At 39.8% G+C, this 23,253-nt stretch overlaps 1 protein-coding gene across 2 annotated transcripts; it reads right to left on the bottom strand.

Moving 5' to 3' along the window:
* Positions 1-1,417: 1,417 nt before the first annotated feature.
* On the bottom strand, positions 1,418-20,724 carry acanb (aggrecan b). Of its 2 annotated transcripts, none has more exons than XM_084934086.1 (18): positions 20,655-20,724; positions 14,841-14,919; positions 13,355-13,738; positions 13,022-13,196; positions 12,235-12,362; positions 11,813-12,106; positions 10,849-11,046; positions 10,536-10,710; positions 10,195-10,322; positions 9,771-10,064; positions 9,116-9,217; positions 8,825-8,929; positions 7,177-8,427; positions 6,745-6,903; positions 4,276-4,358; positions 3,953-4,097; positions 2,937-3,119; positions 1,418-1,831 (listed from the first exon to the last, which is right to left on the bottom strand). In XM_084934086.1, exons 2-18 carry the CDS (start codon positions 14,911-14,913, stop codon positions 1,740-1,742), a joined length of 3,969 nt encoding a protein of 1,322 aa, XP_084790212.1. In that variant the 5' UTR covers positions 14,914-14,919; positions 20,655-20,724; the 3' UTR covers positions 1,418-1,739. The 2 variants fall into 2 exon arrangements, with proteins under 2 accessions (XP_084790212.1, XP_084790213.1); XM_084934087.1 differs by lacking the exon at positions 20,655-20,724 and adding an exon at positions 20,522-20,627.
* Between the last annotated feature and the right edge of the window lie 2,529 nt (positions 20,725-23,253).

Genomic DNA, 23,253 nt, shown 5'->3' with positions numbered 1-23,253 from the left:
TCACTCTTCAGGTTGAGCTTTGCACATATTATGTACAGTACTGCAGTACAGAGGGAGCATCAATGGATTTCATTCATATAATTGAATGTTATAAAAAAAAAACTAAAAATGTGTAAGCATTTGCTTTGTGAGTTCCATGATCTACTTTTGTATGCGTGTCCATGAGCGACTAAGAGGTTTCAGTGTTTGTGAGCTGATCTGTAAAAGGTCACATATGCACTAAAATAACTGCAATGTCTCAGAGGTGAAGCAAATCTTGACCTTAACAGGTCATGGTCAACATTTCAGGATCGTTTCATCCACCCCAAAACGAACCCTACATGTCATTATTTTTCATAATTTCTGCTGCTTCTAATTTATTTTCTTTTTAAGAATATCTGTCGATAATACCTTGTTACTTGACACACAGCCAGAAACCTCCACAAAATAAACAAACCAAAGAAAAAAAACAGCCTGTTTCTTCCTCTGTACTGGTGGCTGTCAAATGCCCATGTGTTTGGTGATGCATATGTGTAACTTTCCAGTTAACTAACTAACAACCTGACAAAAAAGTAGATGATGAATAAATCAAAACAATTAAACTGCGTGCGTGTTGTAAGTTATGACAGATCCTGCTGTTCAGAGAATTCTGCTGAGAATATTTACAGTAAGAAATATGTTTTTTTTAAAAAAAACAACAGAAGTTAAGGACTGCCTTTAAGAAATCTACCCAACTTTAAAGACAATAAGAGCATCTTTTCCACCAGCAGATGGCAGGTCGCGCTGTTTTTGAGGTGACCTTTTTTTTATATTTTTTTTATTTAAAGCGCACTGGATTCAAATGAAAAGCAAAGAAATGAGCAAAAACTTCCAAAGTGCATGAGTGCCTGCTGTTTCAGTCCAGGATTGTTGCACTTCAATCATGAACTTTCTCGTTACCAAATACAACAGCACATTCATTTCAGTATATCTGAAGCTGTGGTGATGTGTTAGCACTGAGGAGGTTGTGACAAAATCATTTAAGGCTTGAAAGATGATTTCAAATTATGGCAGCACTGGATGGATGACAAACTATAGTCAAACTGAATTTAAACTAAAATGAAAGAATGTTTTTTTTATTGTTTATTGTTTTTGTTTGTTTGTTTTGATTTTAAAATGTATTTAAAAAATATTAGTATGGAAAAAATGAAACAAGAGTGAGCTGGTGTGATAATCCTGACTTTTTTGGGGGGTGGAACCTTTGTTGACTTCTAAAGAAGGTGTTTTCCAGTTTGAGAACCACAGGTCTACAGGATTAAAGAATTGATTTCTTTCGTACCAATGTGTTGCCAAGACTTTACTTATATTTAAGAAAAAAAATTCAAATTTTCAAAGCCTCCTCAATTCAGATGAAATGAGTTTACTTCATTCTGAACGGCTGTCACAGCCAGATGACAGTTTCATCTGACTGACCTTGTCTGCAGTGCTGGCAGCACATTGCAGAAAATATTTTGTGTTAAGATTTTTTTTAAATACCGGATAATAGTTATAAATTAAATGTTATAAATACAAAGAAAAGTGCCTTAAGAAGTTGACGAGTGACTGTTAAAGACCCAAAACATCAGTTAGTTACACTATCAGTCTAAATGTGCTTCAGTTGGTGGATATCCATGGTAGGGGAGGGCATGTTATCTTTTTGGTCAGGCATTTGCATTGGTGTCCATGCTTCTTTACACGAGGGGTCCTTTGTGGCTCTCTGTTGTATGTCCTTTCAGTGCTGCTCAGGGCAGTTTCCTCTGCTCCCACAGGGTGCTCACTCCTTTACTTCTTCTCCTGAGGGATCTTTTGTTTAGCCTGTTATGGCTGGCGCCAGCTGAGCAGAAGAAAAGGTACACATGCTCATCATATAAATATGAGCTGCCAGAAGACTTTAAGAATTATCGTGCAGTGAGTGGTGTGGTTAAGGAAGGAATTTCAGAAAATCTTTATCGGTGTAATGGTAGAGTGTCAGTGTTACTGGAGGTACACTTTTTGTGCACAAAACATTACTCCTGCCTCACTACATTCTCTGTTTGCCTTGGTTTTGCATTCCTAGTTAAAACACTAGGAACACCCAGAGCTAGAGGTTTAATTCAGTTTGATTCCATATCTCATTCCATGCATCTGTAAACATGATAGCTCAAAAAGTTTTGAATGAATTTGTTGGTAGGGGTGTAGAGTGGGGTCATGTTAACAATATGTTAAAATTTGTCTTACATCCAACAAGGTTTTCAAGGTGATTTTTTTGGTTGAAATGGACAATCAGCCCTGTAACTTACAAACTATGATTCTTACAAGGGTGGTGTGTATTGTCTACATTTAGAAAGTACTGCATAAAGATTTAAAATACAGATTTCAGGCTATGCTTCATGCAAGAGATTAATTAATATCTTGGCACAGATGCGTATTAGATTTTGAAGCCGGCTTTAAAAAACAGTCACTTCCCATAAATCCAAATTTCCAATGCAAACATTAATCCAAAAATAAACTTGCTAACACCCTGATACAAAAGCGATTTTGGTGACTGTAGACAACTCACACTTTTAAACTTTGTTTAGTGTAAGGGCTGTCACGGCACAAATTCCAATTGTAGTAACTGACCTTGGTCTTTCCACAATGATTGCACTGTTGGGGAATTATAATTACACATATCTAACTAATAATATGTTTTTCTGTGTAGCTGTACAATTTAAGTATTGAAAGTTGTCGAAATTAAGTATTTTATTAGTGGATACAGTAACTAACTAGCAGGCATGTGTGTTAGTCTGATGCACCCATAGTCTGGGATTGCAATTTCCATTTTAATTTTATTATAATGCATTGTTTTATAATGTTTAGGCCTTTGTCTTTTTTATGTTAGTCTGCCAGGTTTGTTTTTCTTTTTGTGACTGTAAGGCCCAACTCTTTTAGGTTCGAGTTAGAAACGGATGATAAATCACCTTCTGTACATTCCACTTGTGGCTCTGTCCATTGTCCGTCATCCATACAGCGTATGACAGGCAGGTGGCGCTGTTTGTAGCCTGCGTCACACTGGTAGCGGACTATAGAGTTGACAGGGCTGCGTGGCGTGATGTTGCCCATCGGCTGGGCATGTTCCACCTCAGGGGGAGGGCCGCACATGACTGACAGAGATAAATAAACAATGAAAACAAAAACAATATTTCAATGAGCTAACAATTTTAAATGAAGTCTGGTGTTATCATAGTGTAATCGAGGCTCCTGGTTCACTCTAAAACATGGCTAACATGACTGATTACGGATGACAATCGAGAACAGTTCTTGTATACAGAATTGGTTCCCAGTACTCTAATTCCTTGGAATCACTTGCGTGCCTGCCTACAGATCCCACTTATTGAGTCCACTTGCACTTGCAGTCAGCTCATTTGATTTTGTGTGCCTGAGGTAGTGGTGCAGTCTCCAACGTGGATACTTTTATTTTTATTGCACAAAATGACAAGTGCGAGATGGTAAAGTGGAGACTGCATTCAGGACAGAAACAACTGCATTATGCTGATAACACAACTTCAGCTTTTCATATTCGCTTTGTGGTGTCAGTTTTGTGTTTATATCTAAATGCTAAGAAAAAGATTGTATGTGTGTCCTCAGTGGAATAGAGATTTGTGTTGGTGTGTTGGACTATAGCCTCAGCTTTATATTGTTAAATGGTAATTGTGAGACAGTGTGTTTCGGGTCATTTTACGGAGAAACGTATGAGGAATTGCTTTCTCCTTGGACTCCTGCATTATTTTTAAGAAAAAGTTATATCAATAATGGAATCAGATTCACTTATCAATTCCCATCCCTACTGCGCATCAAGAGTTTTGTGCTTGCAATGTTTTTCAGCTATGATTTCTGTGCTATGATTGGCCGGAATAAAGCTACCTCACTGACATTACCTCTAAAAATAGAAAGCTAAACGTTTTAGTAATCGAGATGTTTAATCAAGTAAACTGACCGGGTCCAGTCTTGCAGGTGAAGGGAAGGTAGTAGTTGCAGGGCACGTCATTCCACTGTCCACCCTCATGCCAGATCATAACCACACAATCTTCCCCAGAGTCAAAGTAGTTATCTGGTTGGTTGGGCCTCCAGTTCTCAAAGGTCTAAAAGGATTACAGAACAATATTTTGCCAATACAAAACTTTAAAATTAAGTAAAAAGTAAGAACTTTACAAAATCTCCATAAAATTCATAAAAATATATATGATTGAGAAAGATCAGGTTTGTCAAGAATGTGCTATGGCTTCCTGAGTACACAACTGAATCTCTAACCAAACTCACCAGGGGACTCCCGTCTGTCCAGTGGAACACATTCTGCATATCTTTGTCACTGAGTCCAATCCACTGGTATTCCTCACCATTAGCTGTTGGGAAGTGACAACGTCAATTTAGCCTTTCAAACAAATATGACTTAACCTTCCCATCTTTTATGTCGATAGCCCTTTGATGTGATGTGATGCAGTGGTTTACCACTTTTGGCTCACAGCAAATACAGTCCTGTGAAAACGTATTTGGATACTTGATATATATATCACAAATGCACTTGAGCATCAGGGCACAAATTAATAGCTAGACATTATTGTTCTTAAATCATTTGTACTGTTTCTTTACTTTTTACTTGCTCTGCAGCACTTTGGTCTACTATACTTAAATGTGCTATGCAAATAAATTAACTTGACTTGATTTCAGGATTTTCTGGTAGACAGCAGAATTAATCAATAATGACAATCGTTCAGGCTTAGAAATGGATTTGTGGCCCTTTCAGGATAGATGTCATTGACTTTGTTTCCCACCTTTTCTTGAGCTTCTTTAGATCGTGGTATGCTTGCATGTTGATGATTCATGATTTCATAAGGAGGCAATTTCTTTTTCACGTAGGGAAGTACTTTTTTAATCTTGATAAATTAAATCATCAATTAAAAAACTTCATTTTGCATTTACTCAAGTTATCTTTAACTAATTTTAAAATTTCTTTGATGATTGGAAACATGTAAGGGTGACAAATATGCAAAGAAATTAAGAAATAAGAAACGGAACAAGTACTTTTTTACAGTACTGTACAGGGTGGGCCATTTATATGGATACACCGTAATAACATGGGAATGGTTGGTGATATTAAAGTCCTGTTTGTGGCACATTAGTATATGTGAGGGGGCAAACTCCTCAAGATGGGTGGTGACCATGGTGGCCATTTAGAAGGTGGCCATCTTGGATACAACTTTTGTTTTTTCAATAGGAAGAGGGCCATGTGACACATCAAACTTATTGGTAATGTCACAAGAAAAACAATGGTGTGCTTGGTTTCAACGTAACTTTATTATTTCATGAGTTATTTACAAGTTTCTGACCCCTTATAAAATGTGTTCAATGTGCTGCCCATTGTGTTGGATTGTCAATGCAACCCTCTTCTCCCACTCTTCACACACTGATAGCAACACCGCAGGAGAAATGCCAGCACGGGCATCCAGTATCCGTAGTTTCAGGTGCTGCACATCTCGTATCTTCACACCATAGACAATTGCCTTCAGATGACCCCAAAGATAAAAGTCTAAGGGGGTCAGATCGGGAGACCTTGGGGGCCATTCAACTGGCCCACGACGACCAATCCACTTTCCAGGAAACTGTTCATCTAGGAATGCTCGGACCTGGCACCCATAATGTGGTGGTGCACCATCTTGCTGGAAAAACTCAGGGAACGTGCCAGCTTCAGTGCATAAAGAGGGAAACACATCATCATGTAGCAATTTCAAATATCCAGTGGCCTTGAAGTTTCCATTGATGAAGAATGGACCCACTATCGTTGTACCCCATATACCACACCAAACCATCACTTTTGTTGTTCCAACAGTCTTGGAGGGATCCATCCAATGTGGGTTAGTGTCAGACCAATAGCAGTGGTTTTGTTTGTTAACTTCACCATTCACATAAAAGTTTGCCTCATCACTGAACAAAATCTTCTGCGTGAACTGAGGGTCCTGTTCCAATTTTTGTTTTGCCCATTCTGCAAATTCTGTGCGCCGATCTGGGTCATCCTCGTTGAGATGCTGCAGTAGCTGAAGTTTGTAAGGGTGCCATTTGTGAGTAACTAATATCTGCCGAAGGGATGTTCGACTAATGCCACTCTCCAGTGACATGCGGCGAGTGCTACACTGTGGGCTCTTGCTGAATGAAGCTAGGACAGCCACTGATGTTTCTTCATTAGTGACAGTTTTCTTGCGTCCACATTTTGGCAAATCCGACACTGAACCAGTTTCACGAAACTTAGCAAGCAGTTTGCTAACTGTAGCATGGGAGATGGGTGGTCTCGTAGGGTGTCTTGCATTGAAATCTGCTGCAATGACCCGGTTAATACAATCAATACAATTTCGATCCGCTCCTCACGTGTTAACCTCTTCGACATGTCAATGGCTGTGAACAAAGAGAAACTTGTAAATAACTCATGAAAGAATAAATTTACGTTGAAACCAAGCACACCATTGTTTTTCTTGTGACATTACCAATAAGTTTGATGTGTCACATGGCCCTCTCCCTATTGAAAAAACAAAAGTTGTATCCAAGATGGCCGACTTCTAAATGGCCAACATGGTCACCACCCATCTAGAGGAGTTTGCCCCCTCACATATACTAATGTGCCACAAACAGGACTTTAATATCACCAACCATTCCCATGTTATTATGGTGTATCCATATAAATGGCCCACCCTGTATAATGTCAAAGGCTGGTCACTCATCTTTCCAACAGTTACTTACAGATGAGAAACTGCTGCTCCTCCTGGGAGCTGATGCTGACCAGGTGGGCATTGAGTTCCTGACAGTGTTTCTCAGCTTCAGCCCAAGTGTCTCTCTCTGTAAAGTGCCGGTAACAGCTGCCCATAAACTCCACCCAGTCATCGGGACAGTCCTGCACAGCTACACACATTTGGACAAAAATCTTAAAAGCAAATAAACAAATATACGTCTCACTAAAGATATCTGGCTTCTTCAACTTTTTCAGTTTTGCGTGCTGTTGTTTAGTGACTCAGATCCTAAGCTCCATGGGTTTGGATCACTGGTGTCTACATAAGTTTATAGCGAGGAACAATAGGCATTAATTTTAACATGAGTGATTATGCAGTTACTTTGCTTGATAAATAAGGTTCTTTCCCAAAATGTTGGCTATGTCAACAGACAAAAAGAACATACCTTTCTTCGCTTCTGGCTCCTCCACAACAGCAGGAGTGACTAAAGACACAGATGGTACTGTGGTTGGACTGATGTAGGGTGTGCTCCCCTCCTGGACTTTTTCCTCATGTCCTGATTGATCATAAGCTGAATAAATCTGCAGTTCCTCCAAATTCAGAGTGGTGCCACTTCCTGATGGCTGCAAGATTTGATCTAAAATGCTGTTCCCTGAACCACTTCCTTGCCCACTTATCTCCACCACACCCCTGCCCTGCTCAGGATGTTGTACCAGTGTTGGTAGAGTCATTTCTACCATTTCATCATCTGTTAAGTAGATAACATCATCGTGATGCTGCAAAGAGTGTCCAGAGGCAGAGCCACTGCCAGAAAAGCCAGATGGAAAACCACTGGAAAAGCCACTGTGAAACCCTGATCCAATGGGATATCCAGACAACTCTTTCTCCAGAGATGGTAGGACCGTCAAGTCAATGCGACCTGAAAACTCTTGGGAACCTGATGCAGACATACCTCCTGACCCAGATGCACTTGATTCCAAGATATCAAATCCTGCTCGGCCTAGTTCCTGCTCGGTGGCCTTTTGCTGGGTTTGTAAAACTTCCACCATCTTTCCATCTAACATGATTATTATGGAGTCTCCGCTGCTGCCACTGGTGTCCCCACTTCCACTGGGAAAACCTGATCCAGATGTAATGAAACCAGAGTATTCTTTGTCAAACCCCTCCCCAGATCCAGATACCGTGCCAGTTTCTCCAGATGCACTACCAAGACCTCCAGATGCACTTCCAAGATCTCCAGATGGACTACCAGGATCTCCAGAGGCACTTCCAAGATCTCCAGATGCACTACCCAGATATCCAGATGCACTACCAAGATCTCCAGATGCACTTCCAAGATCTCCAGACGCACTACCCAGATATCCAGATGCACTACCAAGATCTCCAGATACACTTCCAAGATCTCCAGATGGACTACCAGGTTCTCCAGATGCACTACCCAGATCTCCAGATGCACTACCAGGTTCTCCAGATGTGAAGATGTCAACACTTCCCCTTTCTGCCTCCTGTTGTTCTCCAGAGGTAGACTGGTCTCCAGAGAAGACATCACTGTCTCCGCTAAACTTGACTTCCACATCTGACCCAGATCCATCACCGCTGGAGGTGGAAGTGCCAGACTCTCCAGAGAAATCTCCACTGGCTGAATGTTCAGCTGAACCAGAGCCCGAAAAATCAACTGGTACCGGAATGGTTTTGACTGTGGGGAATCATAAGAATCCAGACAAGAATCCAACAATTAGTTTGTTATAGCTTAGTGAGAAAAGTTACCTGTTGTGTTCAGTTTGACAAAAACTATTGTATTACTTTCTAATAAGAAATGTTTTATATAAGGCTTATACTCTAATGGCTTTAGAAGTGATTACTAGACAATTTAGTAACACATATATGTGACATTCAAGAAAAAAAATACCTAATATATTAATTGTTTGTATTTAAATAACTCAAATAAGTATCTCAAACTCTTCACGACTTTAAAAGTGAGTCCTGGTATTAAATTATTACATCAAAATTTTGACACAAGACATTAATAGGTAGAATTAAACATTAAGTCAGTTGATTTAATTGATTGACAAAGTTGTTTATGGCTGTCTTACCTGTAGGAATAACTTTTTGAGGTGTGATGATGGTCTCATTGACAAAGTCAATATCAGTGATGTTTGTACTGGTTTCAGTTTCATTGTAGTTTACAGTAGTTGCAACTAAAAGCAAACAAAATAAGGTTTAAAATCAGAAATTTTACCTGCATTCACAGTAGAAAGCAAGGCCATATTACATTTATTTTTGTGAGTTTTTGTTTTGTTTTGTTTACCAAACATTACAACTGTAATACTAAGCCAAGAAAAGAGCAGGGATTTTAAAGTGCTATTTGCATGCATGTGTCTTACCAGTGCTATCAGTGATAGCTATTGTCTTGTTGATAACGTCCTCAGTCACTGTGGTCAAATTTACACTGGTTTCATTGTTAACATAAACAACGGGAACTTCAGCTGAAAGAAACAAATTGCAGTGAGCAGATGAAGTTTTCTGGGATGGCTAAAACATGCAGATAAAACATTGTCTCAGTATCATTACAATAAAAATGTAAAACATCAAATATCAACATTGCAGACTATACAACAAGATCACATCTATATTGTTTCACGTGTTTACCTCTTTATCAATTATGTTTTACTTTTCCAATCTTTGAGGTATCCATCAACAACTGATCCTACAGTAATTGATTCAAACCATGTATCTCTTAGTTTTAAATAACTTCCCAGTGTATAATAGCACACGCCAAGATTCACAGTGGCAATGTTCAGGGTTTATTGCCAACTCAACATCTGATTAACAATGCATCTTTCTATTCAAATGAGCCACAGTGAAATCTGTCTTTCCATGCAATAAAAAAAGATTCTTCACCCTCAATAAACATGAAGCAATCATTCTGAGAAAAAATGCAACTGAAATATATAAAATCAATGGTTTATTTGTGAAAATAATGAAATTAATGCTTTTTTTTTTTGCACATAAATGAATCCACACTTAACCCATTCCTACCTCTAAAACAGTAGGCATCATATTGCAAGTCCTCACTGGGGAAGCCTGTCTGGTTGGGATAGGCGTAGATGGTGTGGACTCCCACCTGGTTGCCTCCACAGTGAGACCTGGGGGTTGTGATAGGGAAGCGGACACTGCGGTCCATCAACCAGCCGGGACTGCACTGGTCAAGTCCTTGATTCCAGGCAGCATAGAGCTCCCCAGGAGTGGCCAGTGTGGCGTTAAGTTTGTCACAGTGATGCACAGCCTCCTCATAGGAGAATCTGCCATAGTCAGTGGTGAAGAAGACCACACCTAACAGAAAGTACAAACAGTCAGAAGTGGTTAAACAGTCTGTTAGAAAGATGTTACAGTTTTGTCTAGAGTGTTGTAGAGGACACAGAAGTGGAAGTTTGATGTCCTCAGAGTGATTAAAGCTCCTCACCTGTCAAACGTTCAACATAGCAGTATACATCATAGAGTTCAGTGGCTGGTCTCAGGCCATAGGATCTGACTCCTTTGAGGTCTAGAAGGTTACCAGCACAGTTTTCTCTGGGTGACACAATTGGATACCTGAGCAAGAAAGAGAGTGTAAGTGCAGTTTAATAAGGACATGGTTTGCTGTACAATAAAAATTATGATATGAATTTTTTTTAAAATTTCTTTTGATGTCACTATGAGGGCTGCAATCCAGAGTCCAAAGTAAAACATTTCAAACTAAAACTCACTGTACTGTATGACAAAGATAATGTATATTTTGATATATATCTATGCTACATGTCTCACCGGACAGTTTGGTCGCTTAACCAGCCGGCGTCACATTGATGTAGACCTTTCTCAAAGGCTGCCTGCAGCTGCTGGGGACTGGCAATGACTGCCCCAATGTTCTGGCAAGCCTGCTGAGCCTTCAAAAACGTTAGAGTATACCGACCGGTAATGGGTCGATAGTGGAACACCACACCTGGGACAAGATTACAGGATTACAGTGGCAACCTCACTTTTTTGTACTTGTATTGTAGTCCTCTGAAATTTCCTATTAAAATGCAGGGAAAAATGTTCCAGAGGATTCTGTTGTTGATTATAACGTGTAAGTGCGTACCAGTCGGAGCCATAGGGGCATCTACATCTGTCATACTTGGAGGTATAGGTAGTGGGGGCAGAGTTACTACTTCCCCAGTTTTGGACTCTTCTTTTTCAGATGAAGGGATGATGCCCGGCACCTGAGCAGGAGGCGCCACGGTAACAATGTATGGGAATGGAGTGGTCTGCCCAGGCACGGCATCTTTGTCTTCATCGGCTAAGGAAATAAAATTGCATTACTGACAAATTATTATGGCCTTAGTAGTCAGCACATCTAGACATTTACACATCCAGTTAGAAAAACACCTCACATATTTATTAAATTTATAAGAGCAATATAGTCAAGTAAAAGAATAAGGGCAGGGAAATACTGATGTTCTCATAATTTGCATTTAAATAAGCAAACAGTGCTTTGTATTTGGAACTGTGTCTAAAACATAAAGGAGATCTTATAGAAGTATTTAAACATACAATTTTGACAAAATTAGAATGAGCAGTGCCATTTTAAGTGCTAGTGATCACAACCTAAAGAAAGAGATGTGAAACCTGTTTCAAACCTAGATATTAGGGTCTCTTTGCTGTTAGTGAATAGATTTAAACACTATAACTCTAAGGAAACCTCTGCAAGTTCAACCCAAGAGCATAACATTTGATGGAAAGGTCGGTCTCCAAGTACCCAAAATATAATAATGGGATGTGCCTTTAACTTTCGCATCTACTGACAGTGATAATACAAATGTGACCCGTTTTAGAGGCAAAGTTATTGAATTCCAAAAATAACTCAACAGCTAAAGAAAAAAAACCAAAAAAACCAAAATCATCCATGACCAGGCCTCTTGGAATTATGGGCTCTAGAGATTTGAATCAGACGTAGGGTTGTTTGGCCACAGTACAGGTTGATATGCTTGGAGCAGACCACAGACACCTTTCAATGAAAAGAACATGATACCAGCCTAGGGTACTAGAGTTCCTAGAGTACTTGCCTTGGAAGCAAATGGCATCATGGCGATCGTCTGGATAGGGGTACCCAGTCTGGTTGGGGAACAGGTAGACGGTTCTCACTCCCAGGAGACCCCCTCCGCACTGAGGCCTGGCGATGTTGATAGGGTATCGTACACTCCTGTCTGCCAGCCAGCCAGCATTACACACGTCCATACCATTCTTCCAGGCGAGGTAAAGCTCTCCTGTGGTGGCAAGTCTGGCACCAAGTTTAGCACACTGATCTTTTGCCTCATAGAAGCTAAACTTCTCTACAGACATAGAGTAGAAGACTCTGCCTGGAAGCAAGGAGGGTAGAAGAAGAGAGGAAAGCACAGTGATGTGAACGGATGCAGTTATTTATGCTATGAGGTTTTCTGTGAATCATGGGGAGCTTTGAAAACTTGCCCTTGTTTGCTTAGCCTACCTGGCATCTTTTCAGCAAAACAATACACGTCGTAGGTCTCGTTGACGTCTCTCACCCCATAGGTCCTGACACCAGGAAGTTCTCTCTTGTCTCCGTAGCAGGGTTCTCGTGGATGATGGATGGGGTACCTTGAGGAAAGAAAAGAAATAACTGAGAAACGTATTGCAGGTAAATATTCTAAGTGGTTTTGTGCCCAGCAAAGTAGACACTTTTTTAATTTAACTATCCATCCACCCATTTCCTGCTTTCAGTTTTAAACTAAAAGACATTTGTGGTAGGTAAACTGGTGATTCTAAATTGACCGTAGTCATTCATGCCAAAACCTGTGTTCTTGAACTATAGAACTGCTTGAGGCTAATTCCACCTCAAAGCAGCAAATCTTACAACATGTTCTGCTTTATCATCTCTGATTTGGATAAAAATGTTAAAGTCCAATATTTGAACATTTATGATGACTGCTATGGAATTTTACCTCCACATACAATATACTTTTCTCGATTTCATTGCCTTATTTGCACATTGAAATCTTAGGCAATGGTTGAACATGACTTCTTCTGAAGCTGTTAAGGATAAAAGCATTAAACCTCTTACTGGACTTTTCTAACATCAAAGTGAATCAGGATTTATAATTTTGGACAGGTACAGGTACAGAGACAGAATCTCATCATGGACCTGCTCTACTTGTACTCTTGTACTCTCTCTGCATTGAGTGCTTGGCTATTCTTCAATCTTCTGCAACTGTGATAAGTATTTTCAACATTTGATGGTTAAAAAGGGTAAACGCTACCTGACCGTCTGATCAGAAAGCCATCCAGCATCACACTGGTGGAATCCATCATCATATGCAGCCTGCAGTTGGGCTAGGGTAGCAATGGTGGCACTGTTCTGGATACAGGCTGCCTTGGCCTTCTCAAATGTCAAGGTGTAACGCGTGGAGATGGCACGGTAGTGGAACACAATACCTATGAGACACATAAAGTTAGCAGAGGGCAGTTCTCAGATAAAAACAAAGTGTATTGTTGGCAACTTTCACTTTGAGTGAAACAGGCACAAACAATGATTGGTTACTGCATTACACCCTTTTAAAGTGAACAAAGCTGTTAGTGGTTTCGTATCGTACCCTGAACTTGCATTTCCACAGTATCGTAGTTGTGCTCGATGCCATGTGTCACCTCACAGCGGTAGATGCCAGAATCTTTGGACCTAAGCTCTGTCATTTCCAGGGTGGCATCAGTGGGAAACAGCGGGTAGTTAACCAACATTGCTCTGTCCAAATAATCTTGCTTGACCTCAACTTTGCCCTGCGATGCCACTAAGATGGTGTCGACTTTGTCCTTGGTGATGTAGGTCCATTTAATGCGGTGGGAGAGTGTGGCGATGGTCAGGGCTCCAGTGTCATTGAGGCTCTTATCCAGGAAGTAACATGGCACCTCCACCTTTCCCCCCAGGAGAGGACGAAGAGGCATCTCCACAGGGATGCTGACATGTAATGTGCTTTCAACATCTGGGATAAAGATAGGCACAATTGTTCGAGGTGCAATTTAATATACTGTGCAGAGATGCAGTCAGGTCAAAAAATCTGGGACCACAATAAACATCTGTTAAATTTCATGCAAAGTGTGAAATAGTAAGACAGATGAAGCAACAAGAGACATTTCAAAACATAAGACAACACAGACCACGAATCAATATTAACCAATTTGTGGCACTGACAAGGTTGAAACCTCACGAAAGTATAATAATGATACTGGCTTGACTGCTTATTAAGGACCAGTGGGGAAAGGGGGGGAAGTGTCATCACAAATAGGTAAAGGTATCAGGAATCTAAAACAAAACTGAAGCTCTCTGTACCTTCCTCCTTGCTCATTATGTTAACCTGTAGTGTCATTGGAATGTTATGGTTGTGCTGCAAAGGTGATATGTGTTGGTAGGGAGGGCGGGGGGTGTGGAGGGGGAGAAAAGGGACTTGTAGGGTTTGGGTTTGGGGTAATGTTCTCGGGAAATATTGTATGTTTGTGGTGTGTTGTATAAGACAGTTTCCCTTTGTTCTAAAAGCAAATCAATATTTCATTTTAAAAACTGAAGGTCTCTAAGGTGAACAGTACACGACACTCTCTGAAATTGAATGTGCAAACAGAATCATTCATGTTCAAATCAAAAATGACCATCAGAAGATTAATATATCAAGGTTTTTAAAGATCACAAAGTTGGTAGATAAGTACAACATGACTATAAATTAGCAAACGTCTTGCCCAAAGAAGGCTGACTAGTAGACTATCTGGTACAAAATAAATTTTTTTCTTAGGGTGGGCAAAGACATACCAGTATTCAACAAAAAATATTATTTACTTTTTATTTTGAATTCAAATTTCAAATGTCTGGTCAAATACAACTGAACCCTAAACAGTGCAAATTGTCATGGACTTTCCTCCCATTCAACATTAACAGTCATAACTCTTAATATAACTGCTGGTAAAATGCTTCCCCCTGGTGGTGAAAGTTCTTCAGAGGGTATTTACAAAAAGTATCTTTAAGGGGTCAAAATAGAAAAAAAAAAAAAGTTTGTAAGAGGCATTAAGAGGAGCAATTAAATTTTGGCCACTTACTATCATGGTCTTCAGAAGATATTGTTGCCCAGATGAGTGGTAAGGACACACACAGCAGAAACAAGGGGGTCATCGTTACCTGAAGAACAGCCAACATTGTAATCACATTTGTGTACATGCTCATAGCCTTTTTACAATTTTTGCATTATTTATTGTTCACAAGTCGGGCAAAACGGGATATAAAATGACACACACTTTTAAAATCTTATGACCAGAAATACATGTGAAGTGGTGACACAAGTGTTAGAGTGAAATAAGGATTTAATTATGCCTCTCTATGCCGCTGCGTTTTTCCCCCAGACTGTACACATATACTCCATGTTATTCATTATATCCAGCACTTTTATTTATTGCATCAGCTAAAATGGAAATAGGCCATCATGAGTCTGCAGTATCACTTAGAAATGCTCACTGAGGAATGAAAGACCCTCTGTGTCTGGTCACATAAATGTGTTTAGAGCTAAAATAACTTCAGACAGCGAGTAGGAAGTATGAATCATTCATCTCAAAAGGTTCTTCATTTGTGAAAAAATGAATGTTGAATGAAGACTTTTCTTTCAGCAAAACTGTTATATTGTCTGCACTGTGCACGTGTCTGCCTGTAAATGTGTTTAGCGTGTGCCATCTGTAACTTTGAATCATGCCCAACAGTCCCTCACATGGTCACTTAAGGCTGGCTCCCAATTGATCTCTGTGTTAAAATGAACAACTTTACAGCAGTTTGTAGCCATGTGTAGTTAAACTGTTTTGATCTCTATCACTAAATCCTACTTTATGACCACAAGAGTGAATTTTATATAATTCAAAGTGTATTAACTTTTGCTTATCTATGGTCCACACACAAGGCACTTCAGGGACTGGCTGTTAGGCTAAAACACACTAAACTGGACCTCTCAGCTTTGTTTGAACTGTTGCCTGTTGAAGTAAAGTTATTGTGTATACAGTACTTTTCTGTTGGTAAGCGCTGTTGCAATTGTTAGCCTCTGTTAGCTGTTGTTAAGCAGCATTATCGATCAAACATTGTTGGACTGATACTTACTGAATAGGGTATCATGCACCAGTTATTTTGATAAATGACATCATATTATTATTCCACTCATAAGTGAGGGCTAATTAGCAGCAAAACACACAAGTCTACACAGTCTACAGATGTTTCCTGCCTTCCAAGCTAGCAGATAATTCAGTACCCATTTTTATTATTTAAATGCAGACATATCTGCCTCTAAAAATCAACATGAGGACAGGCAAAAAGCAAAATTCTCAGGCTTCAAAGCTGTACTCCACAAACCAAACTGTAACACCACACTGGCCACAGTCTTCATTTACAGACAGACTGACAGACATTCATGTTCTCCTCGGGGTGAATTGCAGCAACATTTTTGTTACACTAACTTGTTATGTAATTCAGTTAATTCAGGTCTAAATAAAAATGACACAGTACTCAGTTTCATGACTAAATAACTGCAAATGTAATTACAAATAGCCTCAGCCTTTTTTTGTGCCTTTCACTGATTAGCAAATGCTAAATGACATACCGTAAACTTTAATTTGAGGTCCAACTATATCAATACATCACACAAACACAAAAATATTTACTCCTGAAGTATCTAAATGCAGCTTCTCATATATATATTTTTGTTTCTGTTTATTTTTTAGGTTAGAAAAGCCAGGCACGATACAATTTCAGCCAAACAACATGAGCTTCAGTATCACAAACTCACATCTGTCAAGCACCAACTACCTCATTGCTTATTTTTTCTCAACTTTCCACTGCTCTGACGTGAAGCACGGTCAAACGGGCAGAACCGTTGCAAGTCCCCACTGAACCCTCATTGTGCTGCTTTCACAAGCCCCAAGACAGGCGGCCGAATGCTCCCAGTTCCTTCCAAGCAGCCACAGAGAGACCTTTACAACCAATAAACCTGAAGCTCACAGTCACAAAGCCTTTGCTGACGGACTACTGAGTGACAGCCTCTGGAATGGGCCAAAAGAGAGCTACTGTGAGCTGACAAATTTTCAATAATTCAACATAGAATTAAAATCAAGCGAGATAATGCAGACATATTAGAGGTATCTGTCTGCAGATACATTATACAGCTGAGTGTGTGTCTGCATGTGTGTCTATGTGTCGAGTGTTATTCCTTCCTACAGTAGCGTTAACATTTCTACCGCTGTCTGAGATCTGTCTGGGAGTGAATGCTGGCTCAGTTTTGGAGGAAACACAAAATACCACACAGCATGTGTAGACAGGCGGACAAATCCACCCAGGATTGCTTTACTTTTGGCTTTGCCATGCTCAGTCCATAAGTCTTTTCATTAAACTTGTTCAAGAGGTAAAGGCAAAGAAAAAAAACTTCATAAAAATGTGGCTGCATCTCTCGACCTTGGTGGAGGATGTTTTCTCTGAGTGCCGTTTCACTTGTTTTTGGTGTCATTGACTTTCTGAGTGACTCCTGATTTCCAGCTTTCCAGACTTCTTCTAGTTGCTCTCACATACTATATGTCGCCCCTCATTATGAGGCTTTCTTGTAATTTTTTAAAAAGAGGTCTTGAGAAGTAGCTCTCCAGGTTTCTGAAGGTCTTTTTTTTCCCCTTTGGTATTAGCTGTTTTTTTTTTTTTTTTACCCATTTTCATTACCCATTTTCAATAGTCCTTGTACCGGATTATTTTCAGCAGAATGTTTTTTGTTGTTGTTAAGATTATCAGAATCAGAATTAACAAAGTAATCTCATAACTTATTACCACATTACAAGTTTCTCAGATTGATTCCCAAAAACCCCTCTAATTAACATATACTTATTAATGCTTGCATATAAGTAGTTACAGTTAAAAGTTGGATCTAAATGTCCGTATTGACTCTTTTTAGTTAGTTAGTTACTGTTTTTGTCTGTTTCTATTATCAAACTGATGCCAAGGTATGGATATTCCAGAAAAGGAAGCAATTTAACAGCAACTGGAAAGCCTGTTTTCTCCTGGCTTAGTTTCTTGTCTTGCAGTCATCGTGGTGCATAATTCACAGTGATGCCAAGTGTGGTGAAAAGGGTGACAGTCTTTAAAACTTTCCACCAGAGTGCAGTGTCATTAAAGGGAGCTATTATCCGTCAAGCTTTTTTTTTTTTTTTTAATTCTTGGACTCTACTAGAGTAGCTTGGCTTGACTCTTTTTTTTTCTTTTTCCTTTTTTCTTTTTTTTACCTTACAGGACCTCAGAGCGGCTCAGTTATCCTCTGCCTGACAAAAGACCTTTTTGCTCCTCAACTCTTTAAGGCATCTTTCTTCTGACTGGCTGCCCCTCACTCAGGAAGTGGGTGGGTGGGACTTGTGTGCTCACAACAGGAACTGTGGGGCTTAGATGACCACATTAAGGATATCTGCTCTTTTTGACATCACATGGAGCCAAGTGAAGGGAAAAAACTGCTTCAAAATTTTTAGAGCAGTTTGAAGCCTTAACTTTTGATTTGCAGGGATTAGCAGGGAGCATAAACTGGCTTCACTGTCTGAAACGTTGGCATCCACCATTCTCACAATGTATATATGACAGGAAATACAAGAAAGGATCAAGCTGGATGAAGGATGAAGTTTTATTCTTGTCAGGAGAGTTCTTGATGAGAGTTTAAAAACACAGTATAACTCTTTAGATAAATGAGCACTGAATCTTATTGCATATCACATCTTTGTTACAGTCAGGGTGGTCCTTCCAGCACTGCACGAAACTAGCCAAAAGCAGCCAACAATCGACAAACTCTCACAATGGATCGGCACAGAGAAAGCCAGCAAAGTCTTTGCCCATTTCTCTAGCCAAACCAGCCTAAACCTTGCCTCTCTGTTGCTTAGTACCCAATCTCTCAGCAGATCTTAATGCGCCCTTTAAATGCATCATTTAAACTGTGGCACATTTGTGAGCAAACTTTGCCAGCCCAGGTCAAACGAGTCATTCCTCCCTCCACCACAGAGTGCCCATTCAGTCAGTGGGGTGGCTGCAGCTCCCCTGTACAACCGCTGTGGTATGTTCTGCTCCCAGCTGAGGTGGAGGGCAATAAGGCCTTGGTCTGTTCCATCAACGGACAGAGGCGGGGCCTTAATATTCACAACCCTGCCAAGGTAAACACAAGGGAAGCCCCCTCCCCGCAAAACCACCACCACAACGTCACCCTCCACCCACTCTCCTCTAGCCCTACGGCAGGAGAACAGAGTCGACATTGATATGACAGCACACACAGAAACACTGAGCAACACTCACAGATCACTGAGGGGATGTGTTGGAGTACACGTCTGATGCCCCTGGTAAAGAAAAGGCACGGGAGTGTGTGCACCTATGGATACGTACTGTAAGGCCTGTGTTTGAGAACACACACACCGACTCTTGCTCAGTGAAAAGTGCGGGGAGCTAAAAAAAAAGATTCTCAGATGTTTCCGGGTGCATTAATACATGTTTAAGTAGTCACCAGTTTAAGAGATAAGAAATAGTTAAATGTGTGATATTTTCACACACACACACACACACACACACACACACACACACACACACACACACACACACACACACACACACACACACACACACACACACACACACACACATATGCACAAGTAGACACATATACAGACTAACTGACATCAGGAAGAAACTCCAAAGTCTCAAATGTAAGTTGCTGTTTAATAATGCAGAGTGTAAAGGTGTTTGCTTTAAATGAACTCTTTGTCAATTGTTTTTTCATCTCGACATCTGGGAATTACAATTCACAACATGCACTCATGCAGCCTGGTGTAACCATAGTAACAGGATGTCGCTCTACAACACTAATGTCCTATATAAACCTATAAGTGTTATCCCAGGGGAAAGGAATACCAATAACCAAACACAGAGCGGTTTTCTTATCAACAGCTCCACAAAGAGTTTGAATGAAAGAGGAATTTTAGAAAAATTATACACAATCCTTCACATATTTTGTGCTTGAGACCTCAGAGACCCAAAACTCTAGCAAAAATAAATAAATAAATAAAAAAATCAAACCTTTTTTAACAATATATTATGTTATATAAGGGCTTAGACAAGGAGTGCTGCAGTGCGTTTTAGTATTTTATTAAATGATATTTTGGGCCAATATCACTGTTGAACCCTGGATAGGTATAGTTGAATCAACCCCCCCCCAAAAAAAAAAAAAAAATTCTTTAAAAAACCTGAATTGCCCAGTAGACACAAGCCACTAACTGTAACACCACCGGGCTAAATGATGACTGAAAACAACAAGCGAGCACAATATTGAGGTTTTCCTGACTCACAAAGAGAGCTGACACTGACTCTGACACTGATCGGCAGCCTAGTACACTTCATGATACAGTGTGTGATGGGTCCCATAATGCAAACAATTAAAATATTACTCACTACTGTATAAACATGTAAATATGATTTTAAAACATTCTTCAACAATGTAATAAAGTTTAATGGAATTAAAAATGACAAATAAGCATAAAAAATCACTCAGATTTAAAAGAAATTGACTGAACACCCCACAGAAGTCTCCAAACTTCTGTCACATCAAGATGAAATACTGACCAAAATCACGTTAGCATTACCTTCTGTGCCCACTGTAGTGGGTAGTCATCTACATCACTGTCATAGTAGTTATTATCAACAAACTAGTTGAGAAAACTACTGAAAGAAAAAATCAGAAAGTTACCTTCGGTTAGGCATCAGAGTACCTGAATCAATACCTGTCCCCCCAAAGAAGAGGGGGATATGTCAAAGTATCCCCTGAAACCTCTTTACAAAATTCCTCGCTAGAGCATCCAGTGGTGAGTTGTAAAACGTACCGTTGATGCTGCAACGCTCCCAGTGCCAGCGACTACAGGGGCCTCTCGCTCCTGCCTGTGTAGGAGTGCAGAAAGAAGCTCTATTCAAATTCTGCCACACATTTAGATGTTGGAAAGAGTGAGGGAGGGAAAGGAGTGGAGAGAGAGAGATGTGGGATCCTCCTGCCAGTTGGTGAGGTCATGCAAACAGCCTTGAATATCAAAGCTGAAGAAGTAAATCAGTCATCAGTCTGTTCAGTGTCAGATTAGCACTGAGTGTGTGCTCAAAATGTATAGAATAAATCACTATATGAATAGACAAGCTTTATTTAATCCCACACTGGGGAAATTCACTTGTTAGAGATATATTAGAAAAATAAAAATAGAAAAAAAATAAAGAAAACAAATCGTGTGCAAAAAATAATGTACAGATGGATTATTAAATACATTAAAATACACCAAGATTTTTTTTTTAGATTTTATGTACATAAAGTGTAGTGGGAGTGATAATTATGCACATGCATTTATTAATGGTATTTTTCCTGTGTGGATAATGGTACCGTCTGGCTGCTATCAGGATGAAGGACTTACGATAGCGCTGGGGTTGGGAGGTGTTGTCCATAATGGGCATTCACTTGGCTGACGTCCTCCTCTCACCCACCTCCTCTGTGGGGTCTAGGGGACTGGACAGGCCAGAGCTGGCCCTCTAACAGTCTATTAAGCTGTTTCCTGTCCATCTGCATGCTGACACCTCCCCAGCAGACAGAGGTGGCAAAAGGAAGTTCAGCGTTCAGATACTTGTGTAAAAAAAAATCAACTTCTTTACTCAAGTAAAAGTGAAAAAGTACAGATTCTGATCTGTGCCCAAAGTAAGAAAGTAATAAGTAGCTACTCCAAGGAGAATTGTACTATTTTTATCTTTACCTTTTGCATAGGTAACTGAACCTTGTGCTATAATAATAATAATAATATAATAATAATAAAAAATAACATTAATACATAAAAATACAAATACTCAAGTAAAGTACAGATATCTGAAAATTCTACAAGTACAGTAACAAGGTACTTGACTGGCAGCCTGTAGAGGTCTATACAGGCTCTGTGGAGAACATTCTCACACAGAACATCATATCCTGGTATGGAAACAGCTGTGTCAAAGATAAAAAAGCTATTCAGAGAGTGATCCGTATGGCAGAACGCTGCTGCAGGACTGTTCTCCCTTCCCTACAGGACATTTACATCAGGAGGTACTGGACTAGAGCAACTCAGGTTTTTAAGGACCCGTCACATCCCAGCAACAAACTTTTCCAGCTTCTGAAATCAGGCAGAAGGTTCCGCACCATCCGAACAAAAACAGAGAGGCTCAAGAGGAGTTTTTATCCTCAGGCCATTCGTGTGTTGAATCAGCCAAAAGGAAAACTAGTGAAAAAACTGAGGATGAGAAGGGAAAAAATGTCAGTGGATGAGTGGAGGATGGACAGATGGATGGATGGACAGATGGATATGCAGGTAGGCAGGCTGACTGACTGAGGGCTCAAACAGACACATCAGATAACACACCAGGGAACACAGATGAACTAAATCTGACTAACGAGGCCGGGGAAGCAAAATTGAACATATGCATACAAGACAGGGGACGTACAAAATAAAGCGGGAAGTAACGCACATCAGAACACAGAGAAAAGACAAATACAGCCTGGACATGAAGAAGGGTACAGAAACATCGTAGAGAAACATAAAACTCTCTTGAATGAATACCAAGGCCAAATATACTCAAAAAACACGACGGGTTAACAAATCCCAAACATACAAAATACAAATCTCCAATGAGAGACGTCCTGAATGAAAAAAAGAAAAAAGAAAAGCTTAACCAAATACCCACTTCAAACCAGTTTGAAATAGTGAAGTTTTTTATATTGCAGTTGTTAAAACAACATTATGTATGAATATTCTCTGTAATAATGCTAGAGAGGTTAAATAGTATATTTGGTAACAGTAACAGGTGTTTGCGAGGTTTCTGATAAAAGGAAAAAAAACAAATCATAAACTGTGAATGTGTGTTTCCATGTATGCATGAATGCACACAGTATATACTGTGTCTGCCGCTGGTGTCTGCGTCCATTTGGTTTCAAGTTAAACATGCTAATGTTGGTCTGAGGTTGAGGAAAGGTGTGCCTGCCATTCGTCTCCCACCAAACGCTATTCAGAGCCGTAAATACTGGCTGTGTGTTCCCTGCACTCACTGACACACACTTACCATATACATCTTCAAAGGAGAATTTATTAACAGCTGATTTGCTCTAATTTTGCGCTTATTTGCAGACTCTGTTTGTTCAGCACACAGATGAAATAGAGGCATCACGTTTACTCGCCATCATTCATATGAATTAGCTGCTGGATGGTGACATATCAAAAAGAGCAGTGCAAAAATAGAGATGCCTCACAATATATTTTATAGGTTTATGTTGCAGCTTTTTATATTCAGGGAAAGTTTGCCTTTAGTTTGCCTGTTTTTTATCCACATTTTCCCGCCATTTAAAGATATATAGCTCAACAACATTTTCTAATACTGGCAGCCTACTAGCTCTACTGGAAAGCTGTTGTGCAAACATACTTCAAC

This window comes from Perissodus microlepis, chromosome 7 (genome assembly GCF_051167445.1).
Source record: "Perissodus microlepis isolate ML-2025 ecotype Zambia chromosome 7, ASM5116744v1, whole genome shotgun sequence".
NCBI lineage: Eukaryota > Metazoa > Chordata > Actinopteri > Cichliformes > Cichlidae > Perissodus > Perissodus microlepis.
This window is presented reverse-complemented; position numbering and strand designations above follow the sequence as displayed.